This window comes from Scatophagus argus, chromosome 15 (genome assembly GCF_020382885.2).
Source record: "Scatophagus argus isolate fScaArg1 chromosome 15, fScaArg1.pri, whole genome shotgun sequence".
In the NCBI taxonomy this organism is placed as follows: domain Eukaryota; kingdom Metazoa; phylum Chordata; class Actinopteri; family Scatophagidae; genus Scatophagus; species Scatophagus argus.
The window spans coordinates 6,499,469-6,523,879 of NC_058507.1; the positions used below are offsets into that span (position 1 = coordinate 6,499,469).

Sequence of the window (24,411 nt, forward strand, 5' to 3'; positions counted from 1 at the left end):
CTATTATGTTCATACATTTGAATTTGTAATGCATGTGTCAGCTTTTACAAATTGTACATATGCACTTAAAGCATCATTTTTTGTTTACCTTGTCGTTCCTCTCACAAAGGAATTTGAGTCTCTGGGCTCTCTTGTGCATAAAGACTCCATCAAGATGACCCGTCTCTACAGAGCGGATCTCTATGGCTTTCTCACCCCAGCCCATAATCTGATTAGAATGGATATAGGCTGGAAAGGAGGAAACCCAAATTAATATTTTTAAGAAAATGTGAATACAAATATGTCACCTGAACATCCCATAACCCAGAGTATCCAAATGCACAATGAAGAATCCTGATTCATTGATGACAGCCTAAATAATAGTTGCTTTGAAAGTGTAATACCCCTGGCTGCCACAACAAGGCAGTAAAATACAAGAAATGAAGGCACATTTTCTATTCAAACACTGTTGCTACATACAGTTCATACATGTACACATTCCTCTGTTGGACCTTCTAGCTCTTGGTTGCTCTCTCTTTCTGTCTTTCTGCCCTCACTTTTCCTTTTCACTTATGTCCATTTTCCATCTTTGTTACACTTTACACGTAGTTACACTCCTTGTTACAACCTCACTCTCCTCTGCCTGTGAAGGCAGATATCATTAACTGATTTTCTGAATGCAATTAAACCTTAAACGAACCCCCATAAGCTCAGTTCTCAGAGAATTCAAAAGAAGACTTTTGTGCATCAGTGTAGTTATTAAAATGTCTTAACTTCAAGTTCAGTGATTCATTAATGTGATGTTTAATAACTGCAGTGTTGATTAAAAAATCCATTTAAATCAACTAAACACAGGTAAATACACATGTGGGTGTGACATACCAACAGAGGTTGGCATCTCTCCCCACTGTAGCACCACATCCTTGGTGATTCGACCGTAGGTGTTGACATAGACGCCCTCGTCCTCGTAACACAACAGCATCTCCATTCCGTCGGTTTTAGGAAGCACCACGATGGCATGGGGCGTCACCTGGCTCTGGATCTGTCACAGAAACACGCAAACATCCAAGAGGCTTTAATTTAAATCTGTCAAATGTAATCGTAATCTACATTAGATTAAAATATTACAGAGGTTTCATCATGGAAATTTAATGCAACAAAATTTGGCTGGCTGTTTGGTTTCTTTTTTCTATTTTTTTGGACTGGCCTGCATTCTGTAAGCCTCTAAAGAGCAAGTTTGTGGACATTAACAAAGCTGCCAAACATCAGGAGCATCAAAACATTCAGGCTATTGGCTTGGTGTCTGGGAAGTCTTCTTCTGTACAAGTGAGTTGTCAAACTATGGCCCTTTTCACTGACCCTAATGAACAAAAACAACACCAGAAAACTTGGGAACAGTAACACAAACAGACATCAGCTCGAATCTGTGCACTGTGCACAAAGCATAGCCCTGTGACCCACACTGTGATTTGTGCCAGCAGCTGCTCCTGAGGTGTGACTCAGAGTCACACTTCAGGAGCACAACAACGGATGAAATCTCCGTTTTGACATGACCGATGAGGTATTGAAAAAACTCATCTTAACCAATGAGAAACTACATAGGAATGATGCAATATGACATGCACTCATTGACACATTATTCTGGCCACATTAAGAAAGCAATTTACACACTGTATCATACATGTAAAGATCTGCAACCTACCAAAACCATTCTACCAACCTTCCAAGCACACCATACTCTGGTGTTCTGCTGGTTGGTGAGACTACAGTTTTTGGAATAATGTCAGATGTCTGATAAACATCTGACATCTGAATGAAAGTGGAATTTAAATAAAAGAAATAGAAATTATGATAATAAATATGTGTCCTCAGTTCTGCTGCTTTTTGTGGCTCCAGAGCGACCATCTTGCTGATAGTGGTATACATCTATTCAAAAACGTGAGCATTCTCCTGTGGCTAAGATGAATTTATTCATACACACTTAATTCTGGATAATGTGTTTATTAATACTACCACTACTCTAATGAACTATACTGCACATGGACACGTGTAGTATTTCTGTGCATCCACTACAGGGCTTTTACCAAAGATCTATTAGTCTAATCTAAAGGGTGGATGGCAGGTTGTCACCTTCATCTGTTTGGCACACTGATGAGAAATCGGCAGTGAAGAAGAGAGAGAGAAAGAGCAAGTGAGGATTAAAGGCAAAAAAACGTAAAAGACAATCATCTCAAGAGGTGAGGAATAGTTGATAATGAGAAGTCTTGTGGTGCTTGCATTGTAAAGTATAGGCTCAACTGCTGTACATCATCAAATCTAACACAGGCTCCAAATGCGTGTCCTCTCTTCTGTATTCAGTGGTTTAAATATACTGAAATAAATGTCAAGAGTTTGGCTGAACTGCGTTTGAACTTGATTTGTGTAAAAGCATGCGATTAACGAAGCCACCACGGAACAAACTAATCTGCGTGTAAGCACCAAAACTGATAGACAGCTACTGATGGTGTGCATAGCGTCCATGACATATTGAGAGACCAGAATATATAACCAGTGGAGGAAAGTAACTGAGTATAGTTATGAGGTACACTATATAGACAAACATATTGGGATGCCTGAATATTACACCAACAGGTGTAATCTGGAACGTTTCTGTGGGAACTTTTGCAGAGCTGGCAGCACAGCATTGTCCAACATGTCTCGGTATGCTGGAGCATTAAGATTTCCCTTCACTGGAAGTAAGAGGGCGAGCCCAATCCCCAGAGGCAAATATTGTACTTTTCACTGCGCTACACTGACTCACTAACTTTAATTACTACTTTGCAGATTCAGATTCACAATATAACATGTAATCAACAAATAAATTCTAATCTATTATTAAAAGTTAAGATTAGACCTTATTGATCCTCAAGGAATATTCACAAGCTACCCAGCAGTATGTCACGTAATATACAGCTTAATACATTGATGAATATTACTCAGTCATGTACTGTGCATGATTCTGCACAATGTGTGCTTTTGCTTTTTGTATTTTGCATATTTTGATATATTTTGAAATCAAAAGTTAAATATGTGAGAAATGCTGGTGCTCTAGCGTGGCATCTAGCGACAGTGAACGTTTCACTGTGTGTAAAAGCAGATCTGAGCATGTGTTCCACTGCTGATTATAAATGAACGCATGCTGTCATGGTGGGGGGCATAGAAAGGATACGCTTTTGGATGACCTTTGATTTTGACATATTTAACGATCTGTAATAAGAGTACATCAGTAATTTGAGCTACACTCTGTGTACTTACAGATAGTCCAAACCCAATTAATCATATTTAGCAAACTAAAAAAACGCATCAATCCTTTACTTGCATAACAGTAAATCAATCAGAGAGGTAATCTGTCAAGAAAATGTCATTGGATTTCTAGAAGTCAATCCTCGTGAGACCTTGACCCAGAGGCAGCTCTGCTGCTGATAAAGAAGGAGTTGGGCAAGAAGGATCAGCAAAATCTATTGAGAATGTAAAAATCTAACCTCATTAACCACATTACACCACTGCTCTGCATTGACAGGCTCCGACTTACATCATGTGTGTCACTGTTCATTCTAATTCAGTAGAAAAGGTGGGAGAGCCTTATTCATGAAACAAAAGATACATGCCGAGACAAACACAGCGCCGCACTTACATGTGAGGGGATGTAGATGTCGTAAGGGTTGCCCGAGTCCACGTCGATGACATGGAAGCCCACGCTGGAGCCGTAGATGACCTTTAACCTCTGGCCTTCCTCCACCGTCAGGTCAACCAGCTGGGGACGGTGCTGCAGCTCCGTGAATGACTGAAAGAAAGGTGAGACAGGGACAGACAGACAGAAGACAGAGAAGAAAATAAGTGAAGCAGGAAGAGGAGCAAATATGTTCGGGGTTACAGGGTGAGCACAGGGGAAGAGTGAGGGGCAGAAAACCAGATTCAGAGGGAATTTTTTGACCCAGTCTTGGCATTCGAGGAAAAAGACGCAGAGCCTGTAGTTATACAATATTTGTGAAGTATGTGCATCTTTGTGCTTCTATACCTTAAAGGCCATAAACTTGTGGTAGGGTTTGGGAGCCCAGGCGTAGATTTCCACAGAGTTCTTCAGAGCAATCACCAGGAACTTAATCCTCTCATATTTTACTGGAAACATGACAAAGACACAACGATTATTAATTTGTTTTCGGGATTTTGTTTTTTATTTGATCATTCCTGTGTTGTATTTAATGTCTTCATAAAGCACTTTAGTCAGCGTTTCTTGTTTTTATATGTTTTAAATGTGTTGTGTATATAAACTTGTCTTGAAACTTAACAGAAAAAGTCCTTGTTTTCATATCATCAGACTGATTCTAAATTAAAAAACAACAATCCATATATTAGGCTTACAGCCACTTTCAACATGAAGCAAAATGCAATTAAACAATTTGTAACCTTTTTCAACAACCGTTTATTCTGAAATTCATTTATTCATTCATGAGATACATATATAAACACACACACACACACACACAGATCCTTACCAACTTTATAATGCACACAGCCCTCCAGCTCCCCAACTGTAATCCAACCCTGCTTCTTCTCAACTTCCGGGTCGTTATGTAAAATTCTGTTCCTCAGCCAGGACAAGTAGTAGACACGCAACTTATTTTTTTTCCCTGAGAAGGGAGGGACAAAAGACAGAAAGACAAATGAGATCTAATTTCCTGAGAAGGAGCGACATAATCCCCAACTATTTTAGATACTTCGCTGTAAAAGGAAGGGCAGATTACGTGGGCATTGTGACCGACTGAGATGACTTAGATTTTCACTGTGAGGGGAATGAAACAAGCCCACATCGCCTGCGTTTATATACCTATGTTGCTTTCATCACTCCAAACATGCGGTCGTTTACATCATATTCATTCCTGTCTATTCTTGTGCTTTACTCTTTACACTTCAAGCTCATTTAATTTGAGAGACTTCCTTTCAATATGTTCATCATCTGGACCTTTCTTAACAGCAAAGGATTGAAATGCAAATGCACATTACAAAAGGTATGGTGTGTGTGCATACAGTATGAGTGTGTATGCGTTAGACCTACCAGATATGGTGACTAGCACGTTGAGGCCCTCCAGCACATCCATCTGCAGGAAGCGCCGTCTGGTGATCAGGTTGTACACTTTCCCTTGTCCGCTTCGGTCGAGCAGCATGAGACCGTTCTCTGTCCCCACCAGCAGGTTCACACCTAGAACATATGTAAGAGTTAGGAACACTGAAGGGTACAGAAAATGAGAGAGACAGGGATATTTAGGAGAAAGACGTTCTTGCGTTGTGAGGAGGGTGAAGGATGTCCCCTCTTACCCCAGAGTGCAGCACACAGGATCTCGGAGTTGAAGCGTTTCTTGTATTTGCGGATCTCTGGTGTGTCACTGTGGGGTCTGATGTTGGTAGGGTTGACGTTAACCACAGAGATCTTTCTGGCTTCGTTTAGTCTGGCCTGTTCCTGCCTCAGCAGCTCATTAGCAAACATGGCTTGGGATACCATAGAAGAAAATCAAGATGGAGAAACAAAGAAAGATAGAAGTTATTTGAGTTTTTTTAAGATCAAAACTGTCTGTCTCACGAATCACCGCTCATTGGATGACTCACAAAAAGTTGAAAAAAGATGAAAGTACCGAACGTGTGACCGAAGCTCTTCTCTGCATTGCTTACCTGCAGCTGAGTTCTCGTCATCATCTTCACCTGGTGAGGTCTGATAGACACGTGGATCAACAAATGGGGTGAAGGATGCTTTGGACCCACCCGAACCAAACTGCAACACAGAAAAGAGTGAGCAAGCAATGAGAAGCAGTGGTCTACATAGACAACCACGGTTTCCTGAAAATGTTTGGATCTCATATTTAATTTTTCAGAGATTGAAAAACATATTATGTGCCAGGTCACCAAGTTACTTATACTCATTTTAAAAGTTTTAAAATTTGTTGATTTTGCAGATCGTGTTAAGACTTATTAACCTATGATTCACTTTCAACACTATAGCCAGGACTGTGTGTGTATTTGTGTGTGTGAGACCTCAGAAATGTCGGCCAGTTCCTGCAGGGCTGTGGTGGGTGTGGCTGAGGGAGAGTTGCTCTGCTGCACCAGGTCAGGGAGGTTACCGATGTTACTGTGATTCCCGAACCCATTACTCTCAGTGTGACCACCTCTCCTCCTCTCCTCGGCCTGAGAGACAGAAGAGAAAAGAGAGAGCTGAGTTGACAAACAAAGAAAAATGGCAGACATAAAGTTGAGAGTTCACAGGAAAGTGAGGACAGCAGAGGCAAACGGAGAAAAAAGGGCCATGAAGAGGCAGTAAGAGCCTGGTTTGATAGCAGAATACAAACACGGTACTATAAACACAGTACTGTCCCTGTGTGTGTGTGTGTGTGTGTGTGTGTGTGTGTGTGTGTGTGTGCATTCATCACCTCTCTCATCACTAGAGTGCCGTCCTTGGAGCTATTATAGGCTTCTCCCAGAGAGTCCTCTGTCAGCCCTCCATACGACTCACCACTGCTCTGCACTGCTGGCCTGCATCACACACACACACACACACACACACACACACACACACACACAGAGACCCAAATATTTACAAAGCAATTCTCCCAAAACTGTACTGACAAGCTCCTGGCATGGCGCATATTTCAGAGACGGCCAAATCTCAACACAAATGCACACTGACAAGTCCAGCTTGTAAAAAAACACAAAGAGGGGAAAAACAAAAAGCAGAAGGGACAACTTACATGATGCGGGGGATGTCGCTAACAGCAACAGTCCCATCATGCCCAACCGTCTCCCCGTCCTCATCGCTGCTCTCTGAATCTTCACTAGAGGACGAGTAGTCTGTCACCTTCATTAAAACGCAAGATGTGGAGCCAAAAATGAAAACAGCAGTTGGTCATAAACAACACTCTGACAAGGCAGCTCGAGTGCTATTCCAATGGTCTCCTAAGCTGCTATGTGACTCACATTGTTTCAGATTCTTGTGCATATCTAATACTTTTACAGTAGGATTTCGTTAAATTAAAAATACCCTGTGGAGGTTTTTCTTTTGACCAGTAGTAACACTTTAAAGCAATATTAAAAATAAAGAAACTGCCAGTTTCATGCTATTCTGCTGCACAAATACAATATGCAGAGAGAAATCCACTGCAGGTGTTTCTTCAACCTTATAGACAAACACACTGTGTCTTGGTGAGAAATACTGAATGAATACTGAACTTTATTTTCAAGGAAGCTTCACGTATAAAATTTTAATTTCATTTAGATTAAAGGCATTATATGTGAAATATATCCTTAATAGCTTAGTTGTTTTGATAGTCGATCACGTGTGATTAGGAATGTTTTACTAGGTTTATTTTATTTTTTATTATTATTTTATTTCTTTTTTTTAAACTTGACATGAGGATCTGTCATCTTGCATTTTTCCATCCTTAACGAGGTCTACAGTAAAAACAATACATTATACCTTGACTGGAGGTCTGCTGCCCTCTTCTACCCTCAGTTCTCTGAGCTCCTTAGCCAATGCACTAAGGTCCTGTAGAGAGGAACAGAAGAGGAGAGGAGAAAGAAGAAAAAGTCAATTTGTTCATCAGTTCTGTAACATCAGTAGCAGAACCTGAGGAGTAAGAGACCAAATCACATACAAGGATGAGGGGAGCAGAGAGGGTCAAAGAGTGAGACAAATCATCAGCATCATGACGGGAGGACAACTGATTTGTTGTCACATAAACATCCGGACTTGTAAACATGGCTGTCCTGGAACAAGAGTGGTTATCTGAGACCACTTTTTCTACTTAGCCACACTAAAATCTTCATTCTGTGACATAAAAAGTGATCACAGATCAGCACTTTTTTCCACGCATGAGCAATACCAATCTTCTACCAATCACCCCCATGCCAATTGGCCCGTGGTTCCTCCCCTCCCCTCCCTCCACATTCAACCCAGCCAATGGATCAGACCAAATCATGCAGACGGGGGGGTAGAGACCGTCATACACGGTGGGCTTACCAGCTCCTCCTGACCAGTAACCGTGACAACATAGAAACAGGAAAAGAGATTAAGAGACTGTTCAGGTGCTTGGCAGATCAGGTTACACTCATACGCACACACACACACACACACAGCCGCACAAGCACACGTTCACATATACTCTCTCTGGTATGTGTGTAGAAGCACACATGCACTGCCATCGCCATTATCCCCGGATACTTTAAAGTTAATAAAAATAAATATCATCCTCTTGTGAAACTCCACCATGCCATGGGAAAAAAGGAGGGGCTCCGAAGATCGAGGCAAAGGAAAACCGGGATAAAACAAAGGGGACTCGAGTGTCACTAACCTCATCTATGGCTTTCTTATAGCTCTGAAGAATGAAAGGACAAAGAGAAGGAGGCAGAAAAAGAAATAAAGAACCACATGAATGGCAGAGAAAAGGAGAAGACGCCTGCAGAAGATTCCCAGAGAGGCGATTTCTTTAACGGAAAGTGAACATGTGTGTCGGCGTTATGTGACTCACTGCAGGTCTGCTGGGTCTGGCTGATTCACGGCCCTCCTCCTGTTTGGACTTTGCCTCCTGATTGGCTCCTGGAGGGGATCCTTCGTGCTTGGTTTGACCTGATCAGAAAAACTATGTAATTACACATTTGACCTATGGACAGAAATCTTTAAATCTTTAAAATTTACACTCTCCTATTTCATTAAATTGTGGGGAAAAAAAATGAAAGTCTATTCATTCATTCATTCATTCATCAGACATTTTTAAAGCTATTTCACATTTTTCTTACCCTATCTTGAGCTGTCTTTCTGTCAGCACCATTGCAGAATGATAATAACATCGACAAAACATGGAGGAAAACCAATCCTTCCATATACTGTACATCAACTTCTCTCTCTCTCTCTCTCTCTGCCATGTGTTTGTCAAGGGGAGATCCATGCATATCTTAGATATCCCTCTGGCTTGTTGCCTGACACATCTCTGAACACCTCTCTCTATCACGCTCTCTCATTTCCTCTCCTCTATCTCTCCGGAGGCTGAGAGTAACAGGGCACATCAGACAGGTTGATCGGAGCAGAACTGAGACTGACAATGTCCCCGCTGATAGCCTCTGAAACTCGCTGAGGTCCTGTGGGTGTACGTCAATGTGCATGTGGGCTCTTTGTGTCTGCACGTACGCTGGTTTTTAATTGCCAACATTCACATGTGTCAGTGTGTTTGCCAGCGCATGTGAGGGCATGTCAGTTTTCAGTTCAGTGTGTGTGGATGTGTATATGAGTGGGCTTTTTGGTTTTTACCTCTCCTCTCAGCTGAGCCTCCCTGAGATGACGGGGAGGAGGAGGACGACGAGTTGGAGGAAGTTCTTTGCAGCATGGCATCCAGAGACAGCTCTGAGCGCCGCAGGTCAGGGTTACTGAAACAGGCACAAAACATTTCCACTCCATCTCTAAGTTCTTTAAAATTTTACATATTTAAATAAAACAGATGTATGCACTGCAGTCAACAGTGTGTTAAAAAGCTAAAGCTTTGATTTACGAGCCTTACCTGGACCGTATGAGCTGAGAACCCGTGCGAGGGCCCAGACCCACTCCTCCATTAGGAGAGTTCTTTCTGACCAAGGCTGGGGAGATGGAAGTGGTCCTCTGGGGTACCTGGACACACAAATACACACAGACTGAATTTCACCACTGGTGTATAGTTTGGCTTTTAATGCCTTAGCAAGCATTATTAATAAAGCTGTATGGTAGTTAAAAAAAAAAATTACATTAATCTGTGGGTGGTGATGCTATAAATATTCTGAGAATAATGTTGATTGGTTACACATGCCCAGGTTAACAATGCCAGGGTACAGCAAGTGACACGTTTCAAATTGTTTTTGTATTTTCTCATATCAAAGTTAACGGCTTCAGTCCATCAGCTCTTTTTAGCTTTCGAAAAGCTGATTAAACCTTGTATTTCCTGTGGTTTCAACTTCAGTTGAGTTACGTCACTGTAGAGCACAACATTCTGTAATATTACACATCAACCAGTTTGTAACCAAAGAAATGTGTTAAAAAGAAAGAAAAATCAAATCAAATCAGCCTTCATCATTTCCATACACTTCCTGACTAATTCTCAGACCTTGGGTGGCATGTCCTCCTCTCTCAACCAGGCGGTCCTATCCCGATCCCGATCCCTGTCTCTGTCTCGTTCCTCTCTGCCTGAGATGCGCACTGGAGGTCCAGGGGTGTCAGAGGTGGGGTCTGAGTTCTGTCGGGGCATCTCGGGCCGAGGGGAGCCCACGCTGACACCCTCAGTCAGAGCTGAACCCGTCTGGTCCTGCAGTGACTGAGAGCCAGACATGGAGCTAGAGTGGGTCTTCACTGGAACCAGGTGAGCCATCTGTTGGTGGGACGGATAGAAAGATGGGGGCCAAGAGATGAGTGAGTGAGTCGGGTGGACGGGAAATCGATCGAACCGATGAAAATCCAAAGGTAGATGGAGAGAAAGAGGGAAAAGGAGGAAAGAAATTAGGTACAAAATGATGGAGTGAAAAAAAAACGGTGTGGAGTAAAAGGGAGGAAGAGAAAGAAAAGAGGAAGAAAAGGTCAAAATGAAAAATTGTATGGAAAGACAACGGCATAATATGGATTGAAATAAGAAAAAAAGATAGAAAAGGGAAATATGGGAGACAAAGAAATGAAAAAGAAATTTACTAATATGCAGACACAAACTTTTAAAGAAGTTAATTGGCATAAGGAGCAAAGAGGTTTGTGATTATTTCTTTGGATATACTGTTCACACTGAAACACACCCAACATTCACATGCCTCCTTCTGCACACACACACACACACACACCTGTGGTTCGATGGAGCGGTGGATGGGTGGGGTGCGGGCAGGCTGCATGCCCCCACTGCTGAAGGACTCGGAGCGGGGAGGGAGGGAAGGGTCAGAGATGCGGTTGGACACTTTGTGCTGTAGCGCTGGGGAGCTCTGTCTGTTCAGCTTAGATCGCTCCTCCACCTGGGACAGGTCACATACCACTGTCACTCACAGCCCAGCACGCAGCACAACCAAACATTACGCTTGACCCACTGTGGGTATCATGTCCCAACATGCGCACCTACAGTCCACCAGACAATCTCAACATCACTCACTGTTTTTATGTTTGCGTCTCAGTGATTCAGCGTACAGCACGTTTTTCTTGTTTTAACCTGCCTCCTTTCTGGAGAACTGTGCAACGGGAACCAGTTCCAACTTCCACAGAACTACACAAAGGAATATCTCAGATCTAAACTAACAGTTTGCAGATGCCAATGTGGAACACATTGTTTTTTCTGTAGATCTATTACTGTGTTTCTCATCTCTAGTTGTTTGTCTGCCTGCATGTTTGTTCATATCCCAGCTACAGTTGAGGAGTAGGAGTGTCTGATGGCTGTGGGGAAGCAGTCAAGAATTAACCCAATCCTCTTTAGGAGACGCCACATTCACACCAAAAGGAAGTGCATGCACACAGATGAAATACGGAACATGGAGCAAAAGAGTTCGGATTTTCCACGACTTGTGGGAGTGCACGTGTGCATCGATGCCAGCAACCGCCAAATATCTGAGTGAGGAAGGCAGAAAGCTCCTCTTGCCAGTGTAATCAGATTATCAGATTATCTGCTGTGCAGTGAGAGGAGGCTGCGAGGAATGCTCCCAACTGCCCAAATCGTACTTTTCCACCATAAACAATCTACTCAATGGTTGGTGGAGGGTTGAGTCGTGGCTCAGCAGGGCATAGTGTCAATAGCTCCCAGGTAAACATGCGTGTGCTATGAGAACTATCCCCTCTATAGGCTTACTGTAATTTCACATGAGCTCATAATCTAGTAGGATTATTCAAGATTATGACCTGGGTCGAAACAACTATGCACCACTGTGTCATTTCTCAAATCTTTGTTAGTTGCCTGCTAGGGAGTCAACTACACTAAGGCAACTGTGGTATATATAGCGGCAGAAAACTTTCACAGTATTTTGTTAGTTGTTCACTTGGGATGAAACTACTGGTGAGGTTAAGCACAAAGATCCAATGGAGAAGAAACATTTAGTTATTCCGAAGAACAACTGCTGCGATCAAAGGCAAGTTTAATCTCTGGAGGTATCAAATTTACAACATCAGTTCACCTTTGAGAGAAAGAGAGATTACTATTAGAAGAGTCCTTTACAGTAGAAAAACCTTTTGGGTAGTGTCGCATTAATGCTATCAATGTCTATCAAGTGTTTTGGTTTACCTTCAGCCTACCACCCAAAAGCTCTTTCTACTATGGCAGAGATTCTAAGAGGTAAAACAGAGCATTAGCTAGTTAGCTGTGGCCACAGCTGCATCTACACTAAAAAAAGACACAAAAAACATGAGGAAGAAGAGAAGATGGACGCTTGATAGAAGGATCCCACCACCATTTAGCCAGCACCCATCACCAAACCAGGATTTGACTGATGCTTCACTGACCTAAAAAGAACCTGGGATGGGTGGGTTTTCCTGATGACAACGATACCAGTATGCTAAGGAGGGAGTTTGCCATGGTGCCTGGTGGAGAACTCAGTGATTAGGTGATTAGGGTGACAAGCTGGGTGGCAGAATGGGAGGGTTGGGGATGGGCTGTGGTTCGCTAACAACTGGTGGACAAGGGTGATAATGGAGACTGTCCCTGAATGTCGGCTTCTATCCTCTGGATTTCAGTCCCAGTGTAGAATACATAAAAATAAACAAAAACCGCAAAGTAATAAACATCTGTGCTAACAAAAAATAAATGTGGATATATTTACCTACACCCTTAATGTACAATGTGGATGTTTATGTATGTATGTATGTGTGTATGTATATGGTCTTGCATGTCTATCTTTGTCAGGTATTTGCATTTTGACAGTAGGGCTGTTTGAAGGTTAAGACTTTGGAGTTTCAACATTGAGCTTAGGTTTTGATTAAGAGGCAGTAGATGATTTATTTTGTAGACAGGTGGGCAAATGTCTTTGGTTTTATGTTTAAATCAGATCAATGAATCAATTAAATTAGAATAACCTGATTCTAGTTCTTTCTTCTGTTTCTTCAGTTCATCATACATCAAGTAGATATTTAAATTTGGAGATACAAAAAAAAAGGTTGGATGTCAGCATGTACTTATGGTTGGAGCTAGAGAATGTATTATTTTAGTTATAGAAGCATGAAAATATGTATGAATGTGCTCCTATACATGTGTTTTGGACAAGGGTCTAGCACTCAGCGCCAACAGATCTGGTGCAGATCTGTGTCTGGGATCCAAAAGGAGACCCTTGTGGGGAGCAGCGAGGGGTGCAGTAAGGGGAGTTGAAGGTAAATGAGGTACAGATGGGCAAGAGGTGGTGGGTGTGGATAGGTGAAGGTGACTCGCAGTCCGAGTTGGACACACAGGAGTCAGGAGAGAATGGAGGGGACAGGATACTGCTGGAACACGAGCGTGAGGACAAAGGGGAGTAAGAGGGTGAGTTTTGTGGAGAAGTGCGAGGAGAAAGGCCCAACCAGGGAGCTGGAGAGGTTGGAGACCTGGATAGCAAGCAGTTAGAGGAGCGACTACTCATTTGTCTGAACTCACCCAGATTCTGTCTGAGTATGTCTGCTGGGGCAGAGGCATTCAGATTACATAGAGAAGAGCTACCTCTTAATGCTTGCTGCCCCAACATTATTCCTCTACCTTCGCTATCAAAAGCAGGTAAATGTAAGTGATTGTTATCAGGGACTTGAAGAAAACTGCCACCGGAGGAGTTTCTTTGTCTAGGTAGGGCGGAGCAAAGAGCACCCTCAGGGAATGATTGACAGAGGGGGTCAGTTCGGTCAAATGTAGTGACCCCCCAGTCTGAGGGCACCATCAGGCTCTCATGGCTGACTGCTGGTCTCATCTCTTTCTGCCACCCTCCCTGATACTCCGGTTCTATATCTACATCTATTCTACGGCGAGGTGAGTGCGGCCTACTACAAGTATGACCACTAACCAGTTTGACAGCAGGGATGGAGGCAGGGATAGATCCAGACTGGGGTTTCTGGACTGGTCTTGGGGACTGAGGGTAAGGTTGAAGGGCCTTAAGCTGTGAGTCAGGAGCCATTAGCCCCTGCATGCCTGCCTGACTAGGGGCAGAGAGAGGCCTGTCTCTGGGCTTTTCTTTCTGATTACTGGGAACCAGAGGATAAGGGTTGGGTACTGGATTAGCGTGGCTGACTGGCCCTTGACTAAATTGGTCTTTATGACTCTTGTTTGGCCCCTTAGTGGGCCCCTGGCCAGGAGACTGGTTGTGTTCTCGGATCGGCCCTGGGCTACGTCCTCTCTGACTAAGTTTCTGAGCCCTAAACTCTCTGACCTGCTGACTTATTTCCTGTTTCAGCCCCGGGTCTAGGGGTTCTCCAGGATCTAGTGAAATACGGATATGGGGAAGGTGGGTGGAGAGGAGCTGGGCACCATGGGACGGGGTTCGTCTAGGGGCCCGAACTTTGTTTTGGCCCTGTGAGTCAGAGGATGAAGCTGGTTGGTTGAATGACTGGTGATGTCGTAGTTGGGAGTGGGGTAGATTACCCTGAACATGCTGCTGCTTCGAGACCTAGGAGTCAGAGTCAGAGGAGGGTAAGCAACAAAACACACACAGAGCAGACATCACAGATTGATTATCAAACTAGCAGAGTTATCTCTCAAATATCTTCAGATTCAAAAAAGACAGATCTCGCCACTTTTCCCTTTTTACTTTTTTCAGAGTTGCCTCTAGTTAAAACCTGCTGAATAAGATCTTACCAACACAAGAAGGCCAATGGGTGTGTAACATGTACAATGGGATGGATTTGCACAAGATTGCTGGGATCATCACCAATACATGCATATATTTCATGCACAACCTTCCTCAGAGTTGATACTTCCTCAACCCCTCCAAAAAATAATTTCACATATTGGAAAATAATTAATCACATATTCAAAATAGCATGCATGTCTTTGTACATCATGCATGTTGTGACTTACCTCTTTAGCCCAGGCAGGCTTGTCATTAGGATTGATGATATCTTTGTAATGGTAAAGCTGTTTCTTCTCTGCTTGTCGTCCCTCCTGTTGCTGCTGCTGTTGCTGCTGTTGTTGTTGCTGCTGTTGCTGCTGTTGTAGAGACACCAGGTAGGCTCTCTCCTGCTGGAGCTGCCTCTGTAGCCGCTCCGCCTGCCGCTGCTCCTCTATCTGCTTACGTTTGTACTCCTGGAGAGGAACGAGGGAGAGGAGGCATGGGAAGGAGGACAGAGATGGGAGACAGGCTTGTTTCTAATTATAATCACAACTGTAAGGCTGATGATGGAAAAAGGACACCAAAAATTTGCCGGACATACGGTTTTGGCAGAGTCAGGGGAGACAGAGGTAGAGGGAGGAAAGATGAAGCAGGAAGGAGAACAGTGGGGAGGGGGGACATTTTTCGGGCCTTAGCACAGCCCTGGGTTATGGTTATTGCTGTGGCCTTTGGAGTTTACATGGTTTGGATCTTAAAAGGATTCCTTGCAAGCTCTCTCATGCTCTCCTTTAATAAATTTCTCTTCAAATAGGATGCCAGGACCAGTGGGGCAATACTACAAAACATATTGTGAATTCCTACCCTAGACAAGACTGTCTCTGTGGAAAGTAATATTGACCTATCTTTTGGGATGTTCTCACTTTGTGTGGGCAAACATGATTGGAGTTGACAAACCAGGTTTTCTGCACCCTCTGGGGAATCCTTTGAGATCCAGCCAACTTAATGGTACTGTACATGCAATCAGTGATTTGAATAAATTCACCACAAGCATTAGAGACAAGCAATTCACTGTTTTTGCCTCATGTTTTTCTTCAACTCTGTAGCTAAGAGGTTGAGCGACTCTGTGTCAGTTCCTCTGTACAACTGCCACTCGGGCGCATGCAGTGGGGGTAGGGGGGCGACATAGCACAGATGGGGAGCAGTCGTAGCATGTGGGAGGGCTATGGTTACCAGCAGTAACGCCTGTTCCTGTAGTAGCTGTTGCTGGAGAATCTCTAACTGCCTCTGTTCCTCCTCCAGCTGTCTACGGATATACTCCTGAGCAGCGTGTCGGCACAAAGAGATAGAAATAGAATCAGGAAATCTGAACATCCAAACACAGACAGAGAGAAGAAAGGCAGAGATGGAAAGAGAAATAGAGAAGATAATCTCGAGACGTGGCTGTGAATGAGGACAGACGATGAGAATCAGAAGCCACATGAAGTGTAGAAGAGCGTGTTCTCGAACAATTGCAATGTGTTACAAAGGAAGAACGTCTAAGAGACAGTGGGAAAAAAAACAGAAGTTTGACTACATCTTTCCAAAACACTTGAAAAGCGTGGGAGGAGTGCAACAGAGCGATAAAGAGGGACGAGGACAGACAAAAAACAGACACAAGAAACAGTTCAATGAGCGGACAAGGTAAAGAACTGTTAAAAGAAAGCTGCACAGAGAGAGAGAGAGGGAAAGATACAGAACAATCATATTACATACATGAGAAGAAACATACATGGATATATTTAGTTTTCCTTTATTAGAGTGTGTGATAAATAAAGCCGAAAAGGTATTTGCTGATTAAATATGTAAGATTTACTTAATCTTACTGTACAACAATTCAGCAACTCAACAGTGTCTTTACACTGATATTCTGAAAGATCATAAAATATCTTTCCACTAGACATTTCAGCAGTCTGGCTCCTATATTGTGGCAGACCAGCCATTAATTCGCACCAGATAAAATTCCTGAGGGCATATCTTGATTTTTGCTCCCAGGGAACTGCTGATGCTGAAGATTTTTTTCCAGAAGTAATAATCTCTTGCTGTAACCAGTTTTTCTTCTGGATCTTCAGCCAGTTTGTTTATTTGCCTTAAGCCGTCTGACAAGAGGAAAATCTTAACAGAAAGTGTGAAATAGCTATCAAAAGATGGACAAGAGGAAGGTTGTGGTCTTTATGATCCTGAAGCTGTAAGAAAAAAAGTTATCTCCATGAGGACAGAAATTCAAAGCATCATCAGATTAAAAATGTCTGAGTTCTGGGTTTGAAACTGAAATCCTAAAACAAAACAAAAAAAAATGGAAAAAACACCTCTGAGATAATTTAAGGAGACTGAGTGAGGGAGGCGGGGCAGGATTTTGCCATAAGAAGAAAGTTTACGTGCAAATGAGGGATTTTAGCCTTGAGTTGTCATCATGTTGCAGAGTTCTGTGGCACCATACTGTCTATTCGCATACAGTAATATTCTTCATTACAGTAAGTTTACAAACCTGTTCTCTCTCTGCATGCCTCCTCTCCTCCTCTCTACGGAGCTGCTCCATTTCCTCGTAGCGCCTCCTCTGCTCCCGCTCCTGCTGTTTCCTCAGCTCACGCTCTCGCTGCTGCTGCTGCGAGGGGAACAGACGCACGAGAAGATTCAGATCGCAAAAACACGTTGGGTTGTCTGTTTACACGCGAATTATGAAGAAGTCGTGTCTCACCACAGATCCTCACACAAATGCTGAAACGTTTGACGTTCGTCACCTTTTTCTTCCCAATAATGTAAAAGGAACTGCAGCACATTTGCACAGGATACAAAAAAAACCAAACACACATGCATTTTGCTCACAGGCACACACTTCTGAGCCGAAGGGTCGTGTTAGTTGAGTCAAGTCAGAGCGCTTAACTGTGCGTTTGGGAGGCAAACCCTGGTGGGAACCCAGAGAGAGTGAACAGATTATGGGCTAAGGATTTCTTTTGATAAACCTGCTCTCTGGAAGTAAGAGAGGGACACCAGGGAAAGACTGTGTGTGTGTGTGTGTGTGTGTGTCGGTACTACTCTCCCTCTCTCCAATAGCCTCTACCTAATGGTTAAAAGATTTTTCTAAATCTGAAATGCCATGAGAGCATGAAGAAACAAACAGACGACTGGCTTTTGTTATGTGAGTATTTTGAGAACAGTTGAGTTAGATTAGTGAGTTATGAGTTAATTATATAAAATTTGGGTTACTCATGTTAAAAATGTAGATACTGATATACTTTTGGTACAAGCTGCTGCAAACAAATCCAATCACTGAGGTCACAGGCCCTCCACTCCAACCTCCTCCTGCTTACCTCCTCCAGCCGCCTCCTCTGCTCCTTCTGCTCCTCAATGCGTTTCTGTCTCTCAGCCAACAGTAAGCGCTTGTGCTCCTCATTCTGCTGTTGCTCCAACTGCTGCCGCCGCTGCGCCTCTGAGCGCTCCTTGTTGGCCAGCTGGAGCCGCAGGAAGTCCCGCCTCAGGGTTGACTCGCCAGGGATGTTGATGATGGAGCTGGGAATGGACCAGTGACAAGGCAGGATGATTTTAAATGATTGTTTAAGGGAAACAAAAGCTGTGTATAGTGTATATTTGTGTACATTGGGAAGATGCTGACCTTGGTTCCCCCATGTCCCTTTCTTCATCCTCCTCCTCACTGCCACTATACTCATACTCTGTCTCATCTGATGGAAAGACGGAAATTTAAAGAACAAAGACGACAGAAGGGAATAAAACTGAAGTTAGTAAGGTAATAACCAGCGAGAGCAAAGCTCTCTCTACTTCACAGTTTTCATTTTTCACTTGAACTACCGTTGCTCATTACTAAATTCCTCACGAGTTTGGCATTCCCAGATCTTCACTCCTTCAAGGCACTTTCTTTTAGCCGTTTTGAATAAGAGTATAAATTGTAATTTTACTGTGTGTAGCGAGGTGGAGAGCATTAGCTCAGAGCTCTTTCAAGCAAAGCCTAATAGTTGTGGAAGCCGCCTGGCTCTTCCTGAGACACATCCAAACGGACCTGTCCCACAAATGTGACAAAGCGACAGCTGGAGAAAGCCACAGTGTCTACAATGACAAGACATTTCTATACATCATCACGACGTCAGCCCTGCAGTACGTTGTTTCTTGAAGCGGTTAATGTGGTTCTTACAGCTACAGTTCTGTGTGCGAGCGTCAGTCTATCACTCTGACTGAGTGTGTGTTTTTGTGTCGTGATGGAGTGGAAAGGCAGTCACTTTTCTTTCCCAACTGGATGAAAACCACGAATGTGATGGCACAGACATGTGAGGATTTGCGTCTGTGTCTGCATCTGGAGGCGTATTGTATCTAAACCATGTGACCTTTTTGTTTTTTTGAGTGTGTGTTTGTGTGTGTGTGAGAGAGCACTTCACTCACAAACTGAATATAATGGGTAGGCTTGCTGCAATTTGATGTTACAGTCTTTACATTTTTTTCTCCAAGTCAAAGCTTGGTTTTGATGACATGATGGTATGTATTGATATCCCAACTTTTTTGGAATCGAGGTTGCTGATGCCGTTATTAGTGGAGTCCACCAATCCCAGGCTGAATTCATATTGCATTCACGTGCATCATGATGGGTACATGGAGAACAAAGAATGTTTGCAATCCAGCAAGCATGTGGAACAACAGCTGCAAGACTGGCAAAACATAAAGCATTTTTAATGTGAAACACAGTGTATTTGTCGTATAGGTCAAGGCTGACAGCGAGCATTCATAGAAAAAGTGTTGACGAAATAACACAAAAGTAATTTTCGACATCTATTGATGACAAAAGCGTTATAAGACTTGCTGGGAGGGATGCAACAAAAAGGAGCAGCCACACTGAGCTGCAGGTGACAGGCTGCACACCTCAAACTCCCCAGCAAGGGAACCAACTCCTTGCTGTGCTCTGATGTTGTGTGGAAAAATATTCACACCATGTGCTGTCAGTGAAATCAGACTGTGACTGCTCATGGCGCGATGGGAAAAGGTCAATTATTTGCCAATGCTTTTGGTAAAACAGGATGCTGTTTGTTTTATTGTTAACAACCCCTCTTACTCTTTTGTTGAATTTCTGATCAAAGTGGCTGTAGTGTAGCTTCCATTATAACCAATAAATACTGGATCATACCTTAATACATGTATGATGTACGGTATTATCATTTCAATTACTGCACTCATAGATTAACGTCTCCTTTTAGTGTCAGCTAAATTCATCCATCAAGTGTGTCTACGTGATGTCTACCGCTCAACCTGCTACGTCGATGTAAATCTGCACAACCACTATATAGACAAAACTATCTGGACACACCTCTTCATGGGGCTGTTTCTCAGGGGTTGTGCTCAGCCCCTCACTCCCACTGAAGGGAAGTCTTAATGTTTCAGCATACCAAGACATTTTGGACAATGCTGTGCTTCCAACTTTGTGGCAACAGTTTGTTGAAGGCCCTTTTCTATTCCAGCATGACTGTGCCCCAAAGCAAAGCTCCATAAAGACATGGTTGGATGAGTTTGGGGAAGAACTTGACTGGCCCACACAGGGTCCTGACCTCAACCCCATCCAACACCTTTGGGATGAACTGGAAGGATGATTGTGAGCCAGGCCTTTTGGTCCAACATCAGTGTCTGAGCTCACAAATGCTCTGCTGCATGAATGGGCACAAATTCCCACAGAAACACTCCAACATCTTGTTGAAAGCCCCGGTCGGTGTAACGGTCAAGGTGTCCCAGTGCTTTTGTCTACGTAGTGTACATCTGTATTCAAACCCATACATGCATGTCTACAGCACATTCTTCCTCACCCCTCTCTCCTCTCTTCTTCTTGGTGCGGTCGATGTGATCCTTCAGCTGGATGCGGACCTGCCTCTCGTTGGGCAGGTCTCTGATGAACGGGTGCTTGAGGAGCTGCTCTGTGCTGGGTCTCTGGCTGTGGCTCTTCACCAGACAGCTCTCTATGAATGACTGGAACTTCTTCGACCTGAAACCGCAAGAGGGGAAAAAAACCTGCTGTAATCCTGCAGATATCTGAACCAATTATCCTGCTTTTTATAATGTTGCTCTGAATTATCTGCAAATACAACACGGCCAACACAATTATCAAGATACACACTCACCACTTCTTTGACTTGAGTCTTGGGGCAGGGTTGCGTGGGATCAGGAAGAGAGCTCTCATTGGGTGCATGTCACACAGGGCTAAAGAGAGAGAAATCAGGGCCCAAATGCAGCCGAGTTAATGTGAATGTTTTCAGCTAATTGCGCTCAACATTATCATGGCATATAGTCAAAGGCAGCTGGCGTTATCCCTGATCCAATCAATATATGTTGCCAATACTGATAACGGTCTAGATTTTTTACACACAAACACTGGGGTCTTGTCTTCTTGTATACCTGTCTCACCAATTGGCAGCTGTGCTTGTAGTGCTATATCATTTGGATATTTAGGGTCTTAAACATAGAAACTTTATATTGTCAAAGCTAGCTTGGGGTGAAGTAGTCTACACCCATATTTGCTCAACTTGTGAACACATTCTAATATTCTCATCCAGTTAAAGGTCTTCATCCAACATGCAGCACTGCAATGTCCTAGACAATAACTGGAACTGAACAACCTTGACAAAACTAAATGATGTCCTTCATGATTAAGGTGCTCAATAACTGACTGTAGCTCGGGCAGACTTTCACCAGAAGCTGCAAAAGTATAATCATCATATGAATTAAAATGGAAAGAAAAAAAGAGAAGAAAAAAGAGCAGAGTGACAACCAAATTTATATCCTCTCCTTGGCCTTCATTAAAATTACGGCTACAGATGAGTTGCATATCCGAATGCTGATTATAGTGATCTAATGAAGCGGCGCTGAGAAATGATGTGTAGCAGAGGTGTGGGTTAATGACTGGGTACATACGTGGTGCTCCTTCAGCCATCTCGATGGCTGTGATTCCCAGTGACCATAAATCACTCTGTAATGACAGAGATGCACTGCTTAAGCACTCAGCGTGATCAAAAAAGCACAACGGGCAAACAAATTCAGCAGGAAAAGAGATTTTTGACGGACCTTGAAGTCGTACGTGGCATCAGGGTTCTCGTCGCAGGCGATAACTTCTGGTGCCATCCAATATGGCGTCCCGATAAACGTGTTCCTCCTTCCTACTGTTCTGTCCAACTGGGCCGAAACACCAAAGTCCACTACAGGGCAAATACACAAATAAAATACTCAGGATACAGTCTACAACTTACGTCATAAATTGTCTTTTTTGGGTGTGTGCTAGAGCTGGTTTAAAAACCAACACCAGTATCCTAACAGTGGTACCAACACCAGCTTCACCACACCACAGAATACATGATCCAAGAATGCTTGTTGTGATTGGCTGCTAGCAAACTGCTAGTCATTTTTTCTAGATCTGGTACCAAAAAAAAGAGAAATAAATGCAAGGTTTGTTTGAATGGAGAAGTTTTGATACAACTTGGTACTGAGTTATTTCGGTCCATACCTTAAAGGTATCGAGTGCAGACACCCAGCCATACTTGTACGCTGGTGTGCAAGCACACCACTGGGCTTTACTTTGATAATGGACTCTAAACAGGAACGGATTACCCAACCTGCAATAGCTTGCAAACACACACACTTTATAATCCCCTCCCCACTGTGCTTTAAGGGGAGAGCGAAAGAGAGAAGGAGAGAGAGAGAGAGACAGAGAGAGGAGAGAGAGAACCTTCTTCTACACCACGATCAGTGGCAGAGCTACAGAGATATGAGTCTGCTGGCATTCAGCATAAAATAAGGAAGAAAAGCCTCACACACACACACACACACACACACAATGACACATGCACCTCTGAGCCATTTGAAACTTTATACCTCCTCCTGCCCTCCCAACGGCTAAAGCCATTTTGCCAAGTGGGGCTAGATGACGGACTGACCTAATTTGACCTCTGCGTTCTCAGTCAGCAGGACGTTCTGTCCCTTGATGTCTCTGTGGATGACCTTGTGCTGATGGAGATGAGTCAGACCCTGCAGACGGCGACAGAGACAAACAGTGAAGGAACACCACTGCAGCAATGAGCCAAGTCATGATGATCGTCATTATTATTATTATTATTATAAAAGGTTCTTTTCCAAAAGGGAGTGTCCTTGAGCAGGACTCACAGCTCCATGGCTGCTCCTGCATAGCTGACCTTAACCTATGACCTCTTCCTAAAAGAGAAATGCTTTTCCTGAGGGCAACAGACTATCATTAGTCCCATAATTGCCTACATTGCTATACTGGAAATTCATTTTTTCCAGTGTAGCCTGTCTGTAACAGTCTTATCTTTTTGCCTGGAAACACAGACAACCAACTATTCAAAATGTATGCCAATTAAATTCATGAGATGGTCCTTCTTGTTACATAATTATATTTACAAAAGCACAGGGTGTTTTGTTTTGTCAAATTCATAATTCTTGTTTTAGTGAAGCAGCTTGTGTGGACTGTGAAGCAAGTGAAATGAAAAGCAAAACACAGAGAAATGTGAGAGAGAAAAGGGCTAGAAAAGGACACAAAAATGGAAAAGAAAAAGAAGACAAAGGCAAAGAGGAGAGACAAAAATGTGAAGGGACAGAGGCACACAGAAAGAAACAGGCGAAGGCTAAATCAGAGCAGGACGAGGGAAAGCAGAGAGCACAAAATAAGATGAGAGATGAGGGGTGGAAAAGAGAAAGAAAAGTGCATGAAAGGAAACGGCTGTTGCCTCGCTTCAGAGCAGCACTGCGTGTAACTGACAGGATGCAGTGATATTGCTGTTTGAGGCTGTAGCCATGAACACAAGAAACTCGTAAAACCAGATAGCGGAGATAAGATTTGGGGGGAATGAGCGAGATTCCCAGAAAGATTCAATTCATTTCTTCACATTATGCCAAAAACACACACGTCGTGGAACACAAACGAATGGTGACTGCTCTCAAAGAACACGTCTGTCTTCACTGAAGAACTGAGAGGACCAGGAAGGGAAGTTATAAAATTATTATTACATCAAATGAGAAGGAACTGCTGTTTTGCCCCAACTAACTTAGCGAAAACACATTTATTTTCTACTATGGTGACAGCTGACTGAAGCTTTCATTGACTCCCTGCTGTTACTGAAACCGTGAGACCATTTTGACCCGATTTGTTGCTGCCACCAATTTAGAACAACAACCGTATTTTTTTCTAACACCAGGGCTTCAGTGATTACAGCGTTTTCCTTTTTTAATCCTCGTTTGTTGTCAATACTATAATCAAGAGGCTCATCGTAAAATGAGTGCAGTTTTGCTGCTGAACTCCTGCTTAGTCAGTGAAATAGAAACCCACTGCACCTGCGCTGAGACAAGGAACTAAAGCATAAAACAATGCAGACTGACAGTTACTGTGTAGTCTTGGCTATCTAAACTTCTACTGTGGACTTTAAAAATTCTTGAATTTCCCTCAGGATCAATAAAGTATTTATCTATCTATCTATCTAAAACTTTACAAAGTCAGTATCAGTAAAAAGTAAAGTAATAAAGGTTACATTTGGAACGGTCCTTAATCAGAGGTTAGTTTCAGATGATTTTGTCCCTTTATTAGCCACAACTTCCAGAATTTAACAACATTATTCTCCATAA

At 43.1% G+C, this 24,411-nt stretch overlaps 1 protein-coding gene across 4 annotated transcripts in view; it reads right to left on the reverse strand.

Moving 5' to 3' along the window:
* Positions 1–24,411, reverse strand: part of tnika (TRAF2 and NCK interacting kinase a) — a 58,072-nt gene that overhangs the window by 2,722 nt on the left and 30,939 nt on the right. The window contains exons 6-33 of one of the 4 annotated variants that reach the window (XM_046411995.1): positions 22,713–22,803; positions 21,847–21,977; positions 21,697–21,751; positions 20,907–20,985; positions 20,595–20,770; positions 18,410–18,476; positions 18,108–18,306; positions 17,285–17,401; positions 15,991–16,077; positions 15,009–15,233; positions 13,999–14,598; positions 10,849–11,013; positions 10,131–10,391; positions 9,555–9,661; positions 9,308–9,423; positions 8,532–8,629; positions 7,481–7,549; positions 6,756–6,862; positions 6,438–6,540; positions 6,046–6,195; positions 5,686–5,785; positions 5,335–5,505; positions 5,075–5,218; positions 4,515–4,649; positions 4,037–4,137; positions 3,653–3,802; positions 862–1,021; positions 89–228 (exon numbers count right to left, since the gene is read on the reverse strand). In XM_046411995.1, the coding sequence (XP_046267951.1) occupies positions 89–228; positions 862–1,021; positions 3,653–3,802; positions 4,037–4,137; positions 4,515–4,649; positions 5,075–5,218; positions 5,335–5,505; positions 5,686–5,785; positions 6,046–6,195; positions 6,438–6,540; positions 6,756–6,862; positions 7,481–7,549; positions 8,532–8,629; positions 9,308–9,423; positions 9,555–9,661; positions 10,131–10,391; positions 10,849–11,013; positions 13,999–14,598; positions 15,009–15,233; positions 15,991–16,077; positions 17,285–17,401; positions 18,108–18,306; positions 18,410–18,476; positions 20,595–20,770; positions 20,907–20,985; positions 21,697–21,751; positions 21,847–21,977; positions 22,713–22,803 (4,104 nt within the window). The remainder of the gene's footprint in view (positions 1–88; positions 229–861; positions 1,022–3,652; positions 3,803–4,036; positions 4,138–4,514; positions 4,650–5,074; positions 5,219–5,334; positions 5,506–5,685; positions 5,786–6,045; positions 6,196–6,437; positions 6,541–6,755; positions 6,863–7,480; positions 7,550–8,531; positions 8,630–9,307; positions 9,424–9,554; positions 9,662–10,130; positions 10,392–10,848; positions 11,014–13,998; positions 14,599–15,008; positions 15,234–15,990; positions 16,078–17,284; positions 17,402–18,107; positions 18,307–18,409; positions 18,477–20,594; positions 20,771–20,906; positions 20,986–21,696; positions 21,752–21,846; positions 21,978–22,712; positions 22,804–24,411) is intronic. The other 3 variants (XM_046411996.1, XM_046411997.1, XM_046411998.1) reach the window with 3 other exon arrangements.